This window comes from Sander lucioperca, chromosome 16, assembly GCF_008315115.2.
Source record: "Sander lucioperca isolate FBNREF2018 chromosome 16, SLUC_FBN_1.2, whole genome shotgun sequence".
Classification (NCBI taxonomy): Eukaryota; Metazoa; Chordata; class Actinopteri; order Perciformes; family Percidae; genus Sander; species Sander lucioperca.
In genome coordinates, this window is record NC_050188.1 from 7,182,777 (window position 1) to 7,199,762 (window position 16,986).

At 38.6% G+C, this 16,986-nt stretch overlaps 1 protein-coding gene across 6 annotated transcripts in view; it reads right to left on the minus strand.

Annotated features, from left to right (window-relative positions):
- The window catches only part of LOC116035679 (receptor-type tyrosine-protein phosphatase U-like), a 237,639-nt gene that overhangs the window by 160,396 nt on the left and 60,257 nt on the right, over positions 1–16,986 (minus strand). For all 6 annotated transcript variants that reach the window (XM_031278927.2, XM_031278926.2, XM_035992827.1 and 3 more), the window contains exon 2: positions 15,797–15,925. In XM_031278927.2, coding sequence (XP_031134787.1) covers positions 15,797–15,925 — 129 coding nt within the window. The remainder of the gene's footprint in view (positions 1–15,796; positions 15,926–16,986) is intronic.

Sequence of the window (16,986 nt, forward strand, 5' to 3'; positions counted from 1 at the left end):
CTGGGCAATATATCGATATTATATTGATATATGAGGCTAGATATCATCTTAAATTTTGGATATCGTAATATCGTAATATGACACAAGTGCTGTCTTTTGCTGGTTTTTCAGGCTACATTACAGTAAAGTGATGTCATTTTCCAGACTATTCCAGCTGTTCTCTTTTTTGCCTTTAACCACTTAGTATTTATATCCACATTACTGATGATTATTTATTTAAAATCTCATTGTGTAAATATTTTGTAAAAGCATCAATCAACCCTACAATATCGCCACAATATCCACATTGAGGCATTTGGTGAAAATAATGTGACATTAGATTTCTCCATATGGACCAGGTCTAGTCAGGAGTAAGAAAGAGTCACCATGTGAGTCAGGGTTAAGCAAAGTTGTAAAGGAGTATGTCTGTTTAAGTCCCAGAGTATTGACATTAACATCACACACACAACTGTTGGACGGTTGGTAGTTATTAGTTATTATGTGCAATATCACAAAAATCATGCGAGCAGCACTACAACATGGCTTTACACTGCATTAAATGCCTTAAATGCCTTAGTGCTTTAATGCAGTGAGCAGGGATTGTTAAAGTTATTTGTTTTGTCTAATTACATTTAATTTACAAGCACACAGTCTGATATGAACAGTGAGCGACTGAGCATGAGGCGCCACTGTTTTGTAAGAAGAATCTGGCAAACTTGAGATCAAATTGAAATATTTTCTGGCTAATTGTAGTTGGAACTAAAATACAAACTGGCAGCATAACAAACATAGTGTCAAGTAGCACGTCTGTGACAGCTGATGTAGGCCAAAAATACAACCACTAACGCATCAAGGGGTTGCCTCCTCATCAAATTACTTGCAGCAGCCTTCAGTCATGTTCAGGTTCATAGGGTTCACAGAGTAATAGTTGATTTCCATCAGTGAGTGAATTCTTTCTGATCTTAACATAAAAAGTAACTCTCTTAGTTTTGGTAGTTTTAAAATACTTGTGTTGGCTCTTCCAGCACCAGGGGTCAGAGATCCTGTGGTCTCGGCCGGTGCTAGTTAAAGGAGTTAATAACTTGTCGAAGTTCTTTGAAGGATTCAGACTTTGTTCTGGGGTTGAGTCATACTAAGGATTTCCTGTGTATTCTCCTTTTGCTCGCTACAGAGCTCCAGAGGTTATGATCTGGCTGGAAAATATCATTTATTTTGCATTATTTAAACGGTCATTAGTCTCACAAGCCTCATTCTTCCTGGTCACGGCTCTAGGCTTTCATTTTTACATCAGTTATCACCCTATTATACGCAAATGAATCATCCTAAGTCTGAAAACCTATAATGTATAATATATCAATTACACTGACAGTGAGACAGTGGGACAGCGAGGCAATATTTCCTAAAGATAGGGAAGGGAGAAGAGGAGGAAAGGGGCAAGGGATGAAGGGAAAAAAACAGGATAAGAGAAAGATAAATTAGAAACAGAAAAAAGGAGGAAGTAGAAGAAAAAAACAGTTGGAATGAAAGGGAGACACAGCCTAAGAGTGGACAGGGAAAGGTTCTAATGTGTCCCTAGTCTATATACACGATGCTCCACTTCCGGGATTGCTCCGGTGCTGCCGGAAATTCCACCAGATCACGCTCTTTTCGCCCGGATGTCCGTTACCTTCCGCTTTCTTTGTGTTGGAATTTTAAACTCTGGTAAATTTATGAGGACTATGGTTAACCTTTTCTCAGATCTCTGCAGGGTAAACCCAGACAGCTAGCTAGACTATCTGTCCAATCTGAGTTTTCTGTTGCACGACTAAAACAACTTTTGATGTTCCACCAAAACAAGTTCCTTCCTGAGGCTATTTTGCAGCGGCACCATGGCTCTGTCCAGCGCTTAGCGCCGCAAAAGACGATTGTGATTGGTTTAAAGAAATGCCAATAAACTCTCCCATCCCAGAATGCTGTGTGGACTAGCCAGACCCTCCTCCGCGGAGCTGTGGAGGAAGGTCTGGCAAAGTGAGACTAATATGTCCCCAAACATAACCATGTGTTGCTCTAGCAGCGCCATTCAAAGATTTCTCAGTACAACTTAACAAAAAATGAAAACATGAATGCATATTCCATCATTATTATGCATTCATGTTTTCATTTTTTGTTATGTCTTCAATTAAGATTTATATTTATATTAAAAATAATTAATTTACTATGGTCAAAGTGAGATGCAAATGATAGTGAAGTACTGAATGGGCAGGATTACCTCATCCCATGTATGTGATCCCACTACCCACCAATTTACTGATAAAATTAAACGGTTAATAACAAAATGTCAAATGTATGAGCTCAAAATATGGTAATTCTTACTCAGTGTTGACCTAATCCCACTTATTACAAACCTAATTGTAAGAGCTCAGATACTAAGAAACTGTATCATGTTTCTACAGCCTTTGTAAGTAGTATATCTGAAATTATTTTTTTAATTCAGATATATTTCAGTATATTCAGATATATATGTAGTCAGGATATGAAAATGCATGTAAGTAAGCGGATTAACCTGAGTAAGACCTTTATCAGAATATGAGCCATTAGCCCAGAACTGTGCTGTAAATTAACATAAGCAAAACTGTTGATCCATTTGCCCTTATATAGGAGAACTTTACTCCAGAGCAGTGTTACCAGAAACACACTTGGAGGGATGCAGAATGTGATGTCTGTGGAGTACTATCAAGACCTGCTCCTAGATTCCTGCTCAAGTCACGTATATTCAAATCAACAAGGAAAAACAGATATTTAGTTTTTACATTCACATGCCCGTCTATTTTAAAATATTCTACAGTTTGAAATGTTTTTCATGTGTGGCTTTCCGGCTGCTTACATTTGTTAACCAGTGACAGGAACTGCAAGTAGTCAGCGGTAGCTATGTGTCGGTCGGTGTATACTGATGAGCGAGGAGAGAGATAAAGTATTCAGAGAAAGAAGTAAACAGCCTCATAATAATCAGTGGTGGTAACAGAGAGGCCCTTTTGGAGCCGTGGGTCCTGTTGTAGGAAGAGTCACTGGCGGTGCAACGTGCTGTTAATACCAGGTATTAACAGCTCAAGCAGAAATTGAAGGGCATAGGCAAAGCTAATAAATAATGCAAATCCACTCTAAATGCCTTTCATAAACTGGAGAGAGCTTAGAGAGGGCGCTGCGATTGACCCTCTTGTTAGCATAGGACTGAAGAGACACTTTTGCCGGCACAAAAACTCAAGCAAAAATGAGGTTTTTGAGTACACAAAGAGTGGAATTTTAGGTAACATTAGCATACACAATGGCACCCAATTTGGACCTTGGAATGTTTTCGAACTGCTAGTTATTAATTGACTAGTTCAAGAAAAAAAAAATATATTTTTGATTGCAAACTGAAGATGAGTGTGATAGCATACATATCACATTAGGGGTGGGACAAAATATTGATACAGCAATACATGTTGTCCTCTATGTGCGATAATCAATACGCTGGCGCCAAATATTAATATTTTAACTAAAAGAATAAGGCGCTCTAAATAGATTTCCCTGCTCCCAGCGTCAGCTTCATGGCTCGTCGAGGTGGCGCTCAACACATGAACGAGGGAAACTTGAACATAAGGTAACTAGTCGAAGAGGAAGAGGTTTTCAACGATATGGCGGACAGCAGTTTGAGTAAAATAGCAGATGCCTCAGCCACGTTTAAGTTTAAAGTCTGGATCCATAGTTGCTCTATATTTTACAGACTGAAAAACTAGGGCTGCAGAATTGTGCTTGGACTTACAGTGAATAAAGAGAGAAAACCTGCACTTAACCTTTTCACAGCCATTTTGTATTCATAGTTTGAGCGATATTGTGATGTATCATTATAGGATTGTCTAGCAATATATTTTTTAATCGCAATATTGCTGTATCGTGATATTATCGGTATGTGAGCCATGTATCGTGTATGGTATCTTGAGGTACCTTGTGATTCCCTACATCACATGCTTTTGTGTGTAATGTACTATACTGTAGCTTGCTAACCTCATGTTAGATGCTAGCCATGCACTTGCATGCAACGTTTATCTGTAATGTTATTTGATAGAAGATACCATTAGCTGTGGCTAAAAGAAACTTAAGAATAAACTGAGGGAAGTAGCAAAACAGATTTCTTGAGCCACCATGCTGTGTTTGGGCTGTGTAACATGCAGTTTATTTTAAATGCCGAGGCATGGAATGGACATTTTTGTTGTTTCCTGTACGCATTCTGTTTCAACCAGAAAGACATAAAACTATGAAAGCAAATCACCAAATGTTAATTTAACCAGCCGGCTAGTTCAATTCAATTCAATTTATAGTGAAATCATTACAGACATTATCTCAGGACGCTTTACAGTATAGTTAGCTAGCTAACAAAAAAATATAAGAAAAATAGCTAGCTAAGGTAAACCAGATGTTAAGCTAAAGCTAGCTCATTAGGTGATGTAGGGATGGGCAATTTGCACCATCCTCTGAATATATATGCAATTACATACAGTATGTATATGCAATTTTTTATTACAATGTTTAGACTTATCTTAACATAATACAGTTTCTGGAAAATGACTTGATACATTGATAAAGGATAAAGTAGCTAAACATGAACATAACATGTCTGTTATAGGCTGTCTGTTATTGACCCTATCGCCTCAAATCAAGGTACTAAAATGTATAATCGTATGGCAAAATCTTGTATGTATGTATCATATGACCAACCTCTAAGGTGACTAGAAGGTGTTCCCCTAATGTTCATTTGGACTTGGTTTTACTTTAGTTTAGGGATATAGAAGTGTGTTGTTTGTATGATGTTCATTGTGTCTATATTTGTATTGTCTTCCTTTGTTTTTCTAACATTATATAACTTTGTACAGCACTTTGTTCAGCCTTGGTTGGTTTTAAATGTGCTCTATAAATAAATTGACTTGACATGGTGATATTGCTGAATGTAGTTACACACACCAACACATCAACAAGCTTTTATTAGCAATTAGCTGCACAACGACTTTCATCTTTGATAACCTTTTGGAAAATCTGAAAACCATGCTTCAGTAAACGCCAATATTAAAAAGGGTGTAAACATGACACTGGGGTCCATATTAACAGAGTGAGTCAGATGGGTGAGAGCTGCTATCCTGCTGCCAATGCAGTGAGCCCTGTCACTGAAAAAATATTGCTGCCTCTCACTCTAATGACGTGACCAGCTTCACACCGTCCTCCATTTACAGGCCTGTCAAAATCTTGTTTTTTTTTGTTGTTTTTTTTATATAGTCGCTCACGTTATTGTCATACCTGCTGCTGAGATAGCGTGATCCCCTGTAGATGTGAGGACAAAATGGGCACCTTGATCTATAATGCAAAACCAAGCCTGTGATTGAACATGACATGGTGTTAAAAAAAATTTAAAAAATAAAGCATTCAGTTAGGAGTTTTGAAAGTTGAGACAGAACTTTGAAAAGCGTACAGTATGGATGTGGTGCATCTATTAGAACATTCTGACACTCCTCAATAGGTATGTATATTTAGAAAAAGGTAGCACAATAAAGAAAAAATATTCAACTGCTAATAATTAGGGCTGTGCTCGATTGAAGAAATTCGTAGCCGACTAACACTCATTCAATTGTATCGACTAATCGATTAGTTGATTTAATCAACAGATCTGTAAATCTGAGTTTCTCCGCAAAGAGTCATGCAAAAGCACCACTTTAATTCTTGTGTTTACCAGAGCTGTGCTCGTACGTTTCTTGGAAATATGTCATTCAGCATGAACAAAGCATAAACCATGACTAATCGACTAAAGAAATCTTAGTTGACTAAGACCAAAATGACCGATTAGTCACCTAATCGACTAAGAGGGGACAGCCCTACTTATAATTCCCTTTCCAAAACCCACAAATGATGACTCTGTTCACCCATATTGGAATCTATTTCAAGAATGTAGTTGTATCATGACATGCGCCATTGTAAAATCTTGCCAATTGAATCAACTGATTATAGTGGTTAGCAACACTTACTACTCCAAAGACAATAGTGAATCAATTGGAGTCTTCCTAATCACATATGTCTAGCTTCCTTATAAGCCAATCTACATGTGCTGTCAAAATAATTTATGTACCATAATAGCTGTGCGGTGGATTCACGAGGATAATAAGGTGCGTTTACTCCTTATTACATTTGATGCGCACAATGCGTGGCTTTCAGGGTCGAACCTTTGGAACAGACCACAGGGCTTTTTTCTTTCTTCTACAGAAAAGTGCAATTTAACTGTTTGTCCTGAGCCTTTATCATCCAACGTTCCACAGGAGGATAAGAAAGCAACAGGTAGTTAAAAGTTCCACATGAAAAATTCCAGCTACTAAAAAAAGCTTTATCACTTGCCTTCAGCCAATCACTCCTGAATCTCTCCACAACACATGGCCTTTTCTCCTTCAGCATATATTTTTTCATCCTGTTTTCATTTCTCCAGTCTGTCTGTGGTCTGCTCATGGTATTTAGTGGGCTCAGTCAGTCTTGCCCAAGATACACATACACATGGTTTATGTCTTCCCCTAAACTTTCCCCTGAGTCTGATGAAAGAAAGTGAATTTAGAACCTCAGAGGGACCAACGACTGCAAGTGTCACTATTTCAAGAAGAAAAAAGGGGCCAGATTCTCAGTACTATACTTATTTTTCACTAGAAGAAATGTCCATTCTGATGCGGTCTGTGACACCAATTAATGGCAGCCAAAATCTGATCCAATTATAGTTCTAAACACAATGTAATGTTCTTTTAAAGAAGCAGCAACGGATTTCTATAGAATCAATAAAAAAAGGGTCAAAGGGTACACAGATCGCCCATGCAAAGGTCTATGGTTGACCCTTAAATGGGATCAAGTGCAACAATTAACTTACTGATTTACTTTACTGACAATTTAAGTTATATGTATTTACATGATAAATACACTTATTTCCATCATTAAAACCCTATTAAACTTGTCATATGATACTCCAGATGTGCAGAACACACATGCTATAGCTAAGTCAAAATGTCTCACCCAAAAATTCAGGGGCTCAAAAAAGAAAAGCCAGGGTGAAAAGAGAACAGTTAGACACAGCTAGAGTGAAGATACTGGTATCATATGAAACAAGGTGACCTAAGGCATCCATTGGCACCAACCATGTCATGCAATCTTGTCAAGAATGGGATAAATACTGCTTCAAAGTTAGACTAAAATTTGGCAAGGGAAAAAGTGGCATTGCCATTTTTTTGGAAAATGGTGTATTTGAATATTTCTGCATAATGTATGCAAAACAGAGCGTGGCCTGGTCTAGAACCCTGGATTTAGAAATGATAGTTAGAGACTTATATATGATATCTGTCCTTACAAGGCTAATGGCCAAGAGATTGTTTGAAATTGCCCCTGTTGGTTTTTGAGCTAAGGGGTGTGCATATTTGTGCCCTGGTCCATAATTCCCCAATGGATGGCCTGCTCACAGATGCTGATGTCCATTACTATAAGAAGATGTATACCTACACATCTGATCGGTACCAGTACTTATGAATAGGCCCTTCAGCAGTACATAGACCTAACTGTACCTGCACAACAACAGACTCTCCAACGCTGACTAATTCAAATAAGTCATGCTATCAAGAGAAACTGCTCTCTGTTAATGTGCCATTTAAATGCAAAGAGTCATTCTGCCTCCTCTAGTTAGTTTTCCTACTCTGGGCCCTAGATCATCAAAGCCAGCAGTGTTCAGATTTTTTTTTAAACTGGGCAGAGCGGGGACAGACGAGAGGGCAGCCGGTGGAGGCAAGAAACCATAAACGGTTTGAAGTTCTGTGCAGCAAATGAGCTTCATGTTCAAACCCCAAGAGGGAAGTTTGAAGGGAGAAGAGCCTCAGAAGTCTGCTTAGCTTTACTGAACGTTGCCGAGCCCTATCCATGATGGACCGGCGCTGCAATAGCATTCGTAGCTCAAAGTTGATTTATGCTGAACCAAAAGCTGACATTAATGATGTTTTTTTTTTCTTTCTGTGAGCCACATGATATTTGCATTCTGTCTATGTTTGAAATAGCAAGGTCGGGTGTTTGAAGAAATCTAAGAGCAGACATCCTCTCTTTGCATGGATGATGGGGCTGCTGCTGTGCTATTTAAATGTGAATAGGTGTATTCTCCTCAGCACTAGAATATGTTTACATCTATATATTGAAGTAGCGTGATGTGGAAAATACATAAACATCACCTCTTTCATATTTATAACTATTGTGCTCTCTGCAAACAATATCACACATACCGTCAAATAATGTGCTGCCCTTTAAAGGATTCTTTCTGATAATTATCCTCATTTTCCAGATTACAGACCAGCTATTGGCTGTCTACTTGATTAAACTGTGGTAAAATTAACTGACGACCATTTTTTAAGGTATATATATATTTTTATGCAGGACAACATTTGAGAATTTAAATTAGACCAACCTTTCTAGAAGTTGCCATTTCTCAAAGGGACCCCGCGGTATCGACCTAAACAAGTTTTTGAGGTGTCCTCCGTGGGTTCAATTTAATTCAACTCCAATAAAATGTCCCCTGAATCTGTTTTGTCTGATCCAGCACAGCAGAAGCCTGTTCAATTGTACTATTAAAAGAACAGCCTGTCCATCATGCACAGCAATCATGTCTGCTTTCGCACATAGCCCCAGACACTGAGCCTTGGCATCTCACATCCTGCATTACAATGCTGACAAGCAGGCTGAGAGATTCTGAAGAAACACTGGCGGGGAAGAAAGTAAAAAAAAAACAGCAAAGCTGAAGGGCGTAACATGTTCCTTTTTAGCTGCAATGTTTCATGTCATTGGTATTCTACTGGCTGGTGGGCGCAAATCAATACTATTGAGCTGCTGGTGCCCAATAAACTAAGTTGTTGTCTCAATTGCAGTCTCTTTAGCGTCTCTGAAAGAATTTAAAGCCCTTGGAAAGATTCAAGGCAAAACGTATATATTTGCAGTGTTGCTTCAGACGTCCTCTTAGAAAACTCTGACCGTGGATCTTGTCCCTGAGCTGCTGGATCAATTAGAAGGTTAGATAGACAGGTCACCCTACATTGAGACACTCACCAGAGTGGGAAAACACAACGGATAAAGCCGACTTTACACTAGCTATGAACAGGTAAAGTCATATTTCTTCTCTAACGTGTTCACTTACAGCTAAATTAACGACACTTGCCTGCATCACATATTGATGCAGTGGTAAATAAAGACAAACACATATGAAAGCTAAACAAGCAGGTTATGTGTAACCACTTGTCTCACTAGAATCCATATTAAAGTGGACATATTATGCTTTTCCGTATTTTCTGTCATATCTACGATGTTATAATGTTGGATTTTCATGTTAAACGTGGACAAAAAAACTCAAATAATAAGGTAAACGTATTTAAGAGAAATCCCCGTGAGCTAAAACGTTCAGATTTCCAACTATTCTGAATGCTCTGGTTTCAACAGTTTTTTTGCGCAGTGTTACGCAACTCTAAGCCGGCCTTCTATGATTGGTCATATTGAGTATAGCTCAATGCAGAAAAATAGCTCCTGTGAGTGACATACTATTATATATTGTATTATTATCATTATTACTGATGCATTAATGTGTAAGTAGCATTTTAATGTTGGTCAAGTTGGAGCCAAGTTTAACTGTTTAACATGTTATTGGGTAATATAATTCCTGTTTTTTTAAGACTATCATTTTGTATGTCAAATTCTTTATTTGGAAAATAACAAGTAGCTATAGCCACTATTCTTTAGATGTGCCAAATTGTAATTATATAAGTGATTATTGGTCAGACTATATTTTTTATTATTTTTTCAATTGTTAGTTGTTGGCACTTTACCCTACATGTTCATAGCAACAAAAATGACAAGGGGGGATACAGTTAGAAAAAAAAATTATGATAATAAAGAGCCGTTTTTAATTTGTTTAAAAATGTAATACATGAATTAATCTTTTTAAATTTGACTGAAAGAAACAATTATATTATTAATCGCAATTATTTCTGAGACAATTAATTGTATAACAAAATTTGGAATTGTTACAGCTCTACCTACTAGTCCCTAATACAGCCTATGGTTTATGTATGACCCCAATAAATGGGCTCACAACAGGTTCCTTTAATGATGAGATCCCGCACAGCCATATATCACATCTTCATCTCTTATCCAGCAGCATCCGAGAGGAACATCCAAGTCATTGGAGCATGTGCTCATCCTGTCTGAAAATGACCTTCTCTAATGGATGAAAAGAAGATGTAAAGCAGCCTTTGTAGCACTGCCGGCCCCTGAGGAACACCAGGAAGTGTAATCAGCAATGACCCATGCTAGACTCCACCAATCCCGGGGAGTTCCTTAACATACCAGCCTGCCTCAGGGGAGCTACGCCTAGAACAGCGGAACAAGTACTTGATGACTGCGAATGGATTATAAAATCCCAGACGTCTGCCGTCTCCTTCAACGAATTGCCACAGTTTACTCGAGCCGGCCTCTATAACCAGCACCTTTCACAATTGGATGTTTTCCTCTTGGATGTAGGCTTGCAAATACTGCTTTAAATACACATATATGTAAAATGTCAGTGCAGATTGGAAAGCAGGCCACCTGTGTAGATGCATGACAAACTTAAATAGAAAAGCAGCAAGGGGCTGAATGTGGGAAAACAAGCTGTCAGTAGGTTGATGATTGGAACACGGTCCAAAGTAATAAGATTGTTTGGCATAAATCACTGAGAAAACCTGGTGAGCACGCGGACGTAGGCTGTCAGTCCATTTCAACATCCATTAACATCCAACCAGAGTGGAAATAAAGCATGTTCACACTTTCTTCAAGACACATAAGTCAGAGACTGGTGAGATTACTGGTAAAAAATAGGCAGATATCACAGCGCCACCAATGTAAATATTATCCGTCAGCTTTTTCTTTATCTTTACCTTATTTTACCTTTCTTTATCAAAAGCGGTACAAGCTTAGAGGGCATAATGACATTCAAAAGCTGATACAATTAATCGGTTGGTTGAATTATCGTTTTAGTAATTTGTCAAGCCAAACATGGGGATTTGCTGCTTTTTTTTGTCATATATGATAGTAAAATGTAGCCCTAAATTAGGTAATTATTTAAACTTAGAGTGACCTTAATACAAGAAGATATACAATAATATTAAAAATGATCTTTAAAGCTAAAGGTTTTTTTTGTGGGTTTTTTTTCACTCTTGGGAGCAGTTGGAAATACATTTGAAGAAACGGAGAACATTAGCATTCTTGTTGAGTTGTGTTTGTGTCCACCTGAATCCCATTTCTCTGTCTTACCCCTTCCCCTACCCCTTCGTCTTACCCCTAGCCCTTGTCCCTCGAAACCGAGTGGTAAGGGCTAGGGGTGAATCATACATCGTCGCTAGCTGGCTGCCATGTCCATTCAAGGCTAGTCAGAGAAATGCGGGACTGTAGCAATTTTTTTAAATGTTTCAATTAAGAACATGGTTGCAAATATATATGGACAGGACTGTGTAGCGCACAAAACAAGACTGTCGTAATTTTTAAATCAATTATTTAAGCCGAAAATACTTACATTTATGAGACTCTGGGTACCCCTTGGTTTCAAGTAAGCTCGTGAAAATGCTTGGTTTTAAGGGGTATCTACCCCTTCCCCTTAGCCCTACCCCTCGATCAAAATGAGAATTGGTGAACGTGCAAAACTAAGGGGAAGGGGTAAAGGGAAGGGGTAAGACAGAGAATTGGGATTCAGCATAAGTCCAATATTCATTCTCTTTTAGCTCTGTTTTGGTCTCTTCCAACTCCTGAGGGAAATATCTGGCTCTTTAGCTGCTAAATGCTCTGCTATGTTCACCAGCTAGTCTCTTACTCTGTCTGTCTGCTGTTCAACGTCTCCATTGGTAAAGGGTGACATGCCAGTAGATATGATGATCTTAAAGCAGTATTACTTGATTATTTTAGCTACTTGGGGACAGCAGAACAACCTGTTAAGAAAACACTGACATAGTATCACCTAATAAAGTCTTTTGACTTTTTACACATCCAGCAGACACACAGCAACATTAGCATCATTTTCTATCCACCTCGCAAATTGGCATCCAATAGTCAATCTCCTTTAGCTTTTTGTTGGTTTCCATCAAGTCTTTAAGGGAAATATCTGCTAAATGTTACACTATGTTCACTGGTTAGTCGCTAAACCCAAACAATGAGCTATAACAGGACTAAAATACCTCTGTAGAGCCCCGCTAAGGGGAACTGCAGAGTTGGGTGATATTCTTTGTGGGATCATCACTATAAGATACAATTTTAGAATACATTACACAGTCATAGGTTCCATTTATTTATGTACTGTAAACATATTGACTGGTGCAGATTTAAGATGTGAAATGACTGTCTGCTCAGCAATGCAACAAACACAAGTTGTTCAGCATTGTGTCAAGTCACATTAAGTTTTAGGATTACATTGAGAGACAGACAGAAATGTCCCGTCCTCAAAGTAATTTAACTTTCTGCTGCATAGCTATAGACTTTTTTAGTCTGGACACCAAAGGGCATTTTGGGTGATTCCTTCACAAGTAAACAGCTCACAGTAATGGTGCAAAAACAGCGAAAATACAGGAATTATTTGTGTCTTACACCACATTTGGAGTGGATATAGTAAAGTTCTAGTACTCAAGAACCACATATTCGACTTTGTACTGTGCATAAAGCAAGACAAACCCCCAAAACACAGTTGATTTGCTTGGCACAAGGTGATGTTCGAGGCCACCCTGAGGCAACACATCCAACAGTCGCCATGAATCTCTTTTCAAGCTGCATGGCTGAGCAAATGTGTTTCCTGTTTAGCAAATCAAAAGTGAGCCGGGAGGCAAAATCCAATCGCAAATGCATCTCTTGAGATGCATATGGGATGCATTCTGATGCTAGCTGAGGGGGAGCTGGACTGCAATCAGTCTTAGCTGGTTCCAGATACCTGGATATAGTATCTTGATGCAACTTTTTAAATCTGAACTCTAAACAGGGTCTAATAGACCGATCCAAATCTGTGCTGAACCCTGCACTATCTTCGTCACTAGGCCTGCACGATTAATCGTTATAAAATCGCAATCTCGATTCACCCTGCTCGCGATTTAATTTTTAATAACTTCGATTTTATTAAAAAAAAAAAAAAAAAAAAAAGAAAATCCTTCCTCAGCTTTTATTTTGATAGGACAGCTCTCACAAAGTTCTGGGCTTCACCCTCAGCCAATGACAAAGCGCTTTTTAGTCATCTGTTTCACTCGTCGAGCGAGTGCGGTAGTTCGGAAATAAACAAAATGGATATTGATGAAAACCCAGGTACTAGTGACGAGAATCAGCCAACCACTCAGTCTCAAACCAAACTTGTTCCGAAAAAAGTCTCACATTCGGTGGTGTGGAAGTATTTTGGATTCAAGCAAGACGACAAGGGTCAGTCTGATGTGATTTGCAAGGCATGCTTTGCCCTCGTTGAAGCACCGCAAACACCACAAGACTACCAGCACCTCAAACATCACCACAAGGCAAGAGGTCCGAAAGTCGTCCAACAACGCAGACATCTTATTACGGACACCTTGCACAATGCGATGCCATACCCACATAACTCCAGTAGGAGTAGGGAAATAACGGAAGCAATTGCTTACCATCTAGCAAAAGATTGAATGACGTTTCAGTTAGCCTATTTAGAGCCATGTTCAGGGCCATATTCAGCGCAGTGCGTTTAACTTCTATTTTGGTAACTTACTTGAATGGCCAGTTGAATGTTAATTCTATAAAAGGCAAGCAGTTAAAGAGTGTGCTAAGAAATCATTGTGTTTGTGATACTGTACTTAAATTGGCAATTGACAAACTCCATTTCTCTAGAGACCGAAGCTGTACTGCAGCATGTTGATTGACATGTTTTAATTATGTAAAGACGTTCAAGGAGTTCAGATAGAGCCTGTATCAGGGCCATATTTAGTTCAGTGTGTTATATGTCACTATTTTTGGTAGCCTACTGTACTTAAAGGGCTAGTATGTACTTTATTTTATTTATTCATTGAAGCCTCTATGTTTACAGGCGTGTGGTGATGTGCAATGAGCTGTAGGTGCCAAAAAAAATCTGTTTGGTACTGCCAATTTGTTTTGTTTTGTCATGGTTCATGTGTGCAATAAACATTACACTTGATGACAAAAAAAATCGTGGCAGAGAATCGTGATATCAATTCTAAGCAAAAAAAATCGTGATTCATATTTTTCCCCAAATCGTGCAGCTCTATTCGTCACTTGACTTGTGATTTGTGTAAACGTCTCTCTTTATCTTCTTGTTCTCTATCAACTCAAACTTTGAGCACAGCGACATCAACGCCAAAGATGGTATTTTTGTGAACTGACTATTTTAACACTTGGAAATGACTTCACATTGCCTGTAAATTACTACAGTATGTGTCTGTGAAGTGACCAGTGTTGGGGATACTCTAAGTTTTGAAAGTAACAGTCACAGCATGGCAATGATAATGCAGTACTGTGGCTTCTTTTCTTTGGATCCTCCCCATTCAAAGCCATACAGCTATCCTGCCTTGATTGCTCTGAAATTATTTTAGACTCAATGTTTGGACTTGCAGTAATGCTGGAAATTGACAGAATCCTGCACAAACAGTCCCAGCTAGTTTGCTGTGCATTTGTTTTCATTAAATGTGTCATTATTGTATTCTGAACATTCACAGAGCTCTCATAATGAACTGTGTGAAAAACAGCACGGCACATAAAAGCTGCGGCGAGCCTCTTTATAGTAGACTGGTGGGTGATTCTGTGTTGTGTTTATAACTCTATTTCTAGACGTGGGGCTTCTCTGGTTCATGTTTGTTTTTACTAAATATACAGTATATTCCCAAATACCTGCTACAGGAACCTAACTTATCTTAAAAACACAGTGGTTTTCCATCATATATTGTATATGTCTTCTTCAAGCTACAAAACGGAGAGCTCTCTGAAGAGTTTGAAATCTCTGAGAAGTCCTTTCAATATGCTTGTAATCATGCTTCTTTAGAAACCTAATTGGATAAGTTGAATAAACTCTTTAATCTTTATTTTATTGACAAAAAGTTAGATAATTCCAGTAAAATCCTGTACGATGCTTTACAGTAGGCCTGGGTATCTCCACTGATTTCCCGAATCAATTCCGATTCATAAGGTCCTGAATCGATTACATCTCCGATTCGCTTCATTTTCCGATTTAATGTCTATTTGGGATATTTCAGTTGCAAAACATTGAAAGAGATTCTACAACTGAATAAGGTTCACTTTAACCTGCTGCATTCTTAAACAAAGCAATGTTTACATTTAGAATTGACCCCAAAACAGTTACATTAATGTGCTTTTTATTTCACATGAACATACAACAAAGTGCCACTCTAGAGACTTTAGAGTCTCTCTAGAGTGAGAATTAAGTGACATTTCATTGAGATATCTTGAGGTGACAGAGGGAGCTTTTAAAATGGCCATGCCAGATTTTCCCCTCACCAAAATGTAGCCTAACTTTGGAGTGTTCCTTTAACCCCCTTCCTGACCAGCCAACATGACATAGTTGGTGGTTATGGATTCCTTAGGTGTTATAGTTTCATATGATACAAAGATCGATTCGTGATTTTATGAAGGGTTAGGGTTAAAATCAATTTAAATCGGAAAAAATAGATTTTTTTAAACCCAGCCCTATTTTACAGTGTACTGAAATTGGATTATATGCTACAAGACCACCAAGGTGATGCGTTCTGGCCCATTAGAGTTCTACCTCGTAGAAGATCTGGGGTCGGGTGTGGCCAGTTGTAGGTCCTGATCAGCTGCCAGTCAAAGTCGTCATCTTGTCCCTGCCGGTACTCACACAGGCCGGGGTCAGAGTCCTCATCAAAGGTACAGCCAGCTACAGCGAGCAAAGAACACAATGTGTTAGGAGAGGAGAAACTGATTCTCTTTCTTTCTTTCTTTCTTGAAATTCCTAAGAGGAGTTTACATTCGACACATCTGACAATAAAGAATTTTCAAGAGAATACATTATGATATACACATTGGGAATGAAAGGTAAACATGTTTTCCACCCTGTCTTAATTACAAATTTTAAACCGGTGTGCTGTTAACTGACCTGCCTACATATAGCCTAGATTTTAATGATATGTTATGCCTGCTCTGTCCAAACAATACCATTTGATTAACTGCTCAAACATTTCAAAAACATTCTTCCTCTCCTGAAAGATTCACGCATGTCTCTGTCTCCTCAGTGCCATCATCACAAGCCCCTGGCAACTCCTAACCACTGGAGAGACCTCTGGAGCTGTCTTAAATAACTGGGAGAGTAGGAGTGATTCTTAGCTTTAAGAAATTTGATAACTTGATTTTACACTTAAGTTTAAAAGTAGAAGTACATTTCATGAATTCTCAGCACTTAAAGACTAAACTGGCACTTTGAGAAGCTTGATAAATACAGTGTTATAACAATGGATCTCAGACCTAGTTACAAAGAAATTGTAAAATCTAAAACATGCAGCCATTAGTAAATCTTCTTTGCTAGCAGGGGTACATTGGTAAAGGAATGCATCACACTGTAGTCCCTATTCAGACAAACACCAGAGAAAGGACTGCTCAGTTACATCACCACAGGCTCACTTTAAATGTGTTAATACATCAACTCCTGGAGAATATTTGAAGCTATAAGCTAAATTACAGCTAATGGTTGGCACCAGGCAGTCAGCATGGACTGCCTCAAAAACTACCGCCATTTGGTGCAATTAGCCCTGTGGTGTGAAAATGACACAACAGCCACGGGTCACCCAAATAGTCAGAAATAATGGGCCGCAGTGGCAGGGCAGTGAAAGGGGTTCTTCAGTTGATGGAGGACAACAACGGCCTGGCTCTTAGTCTGCCAAGGTGACCCAACCATGTCTGGCCTCTAATGGTTGCATTCACTACTCTGCCATTATTACACAA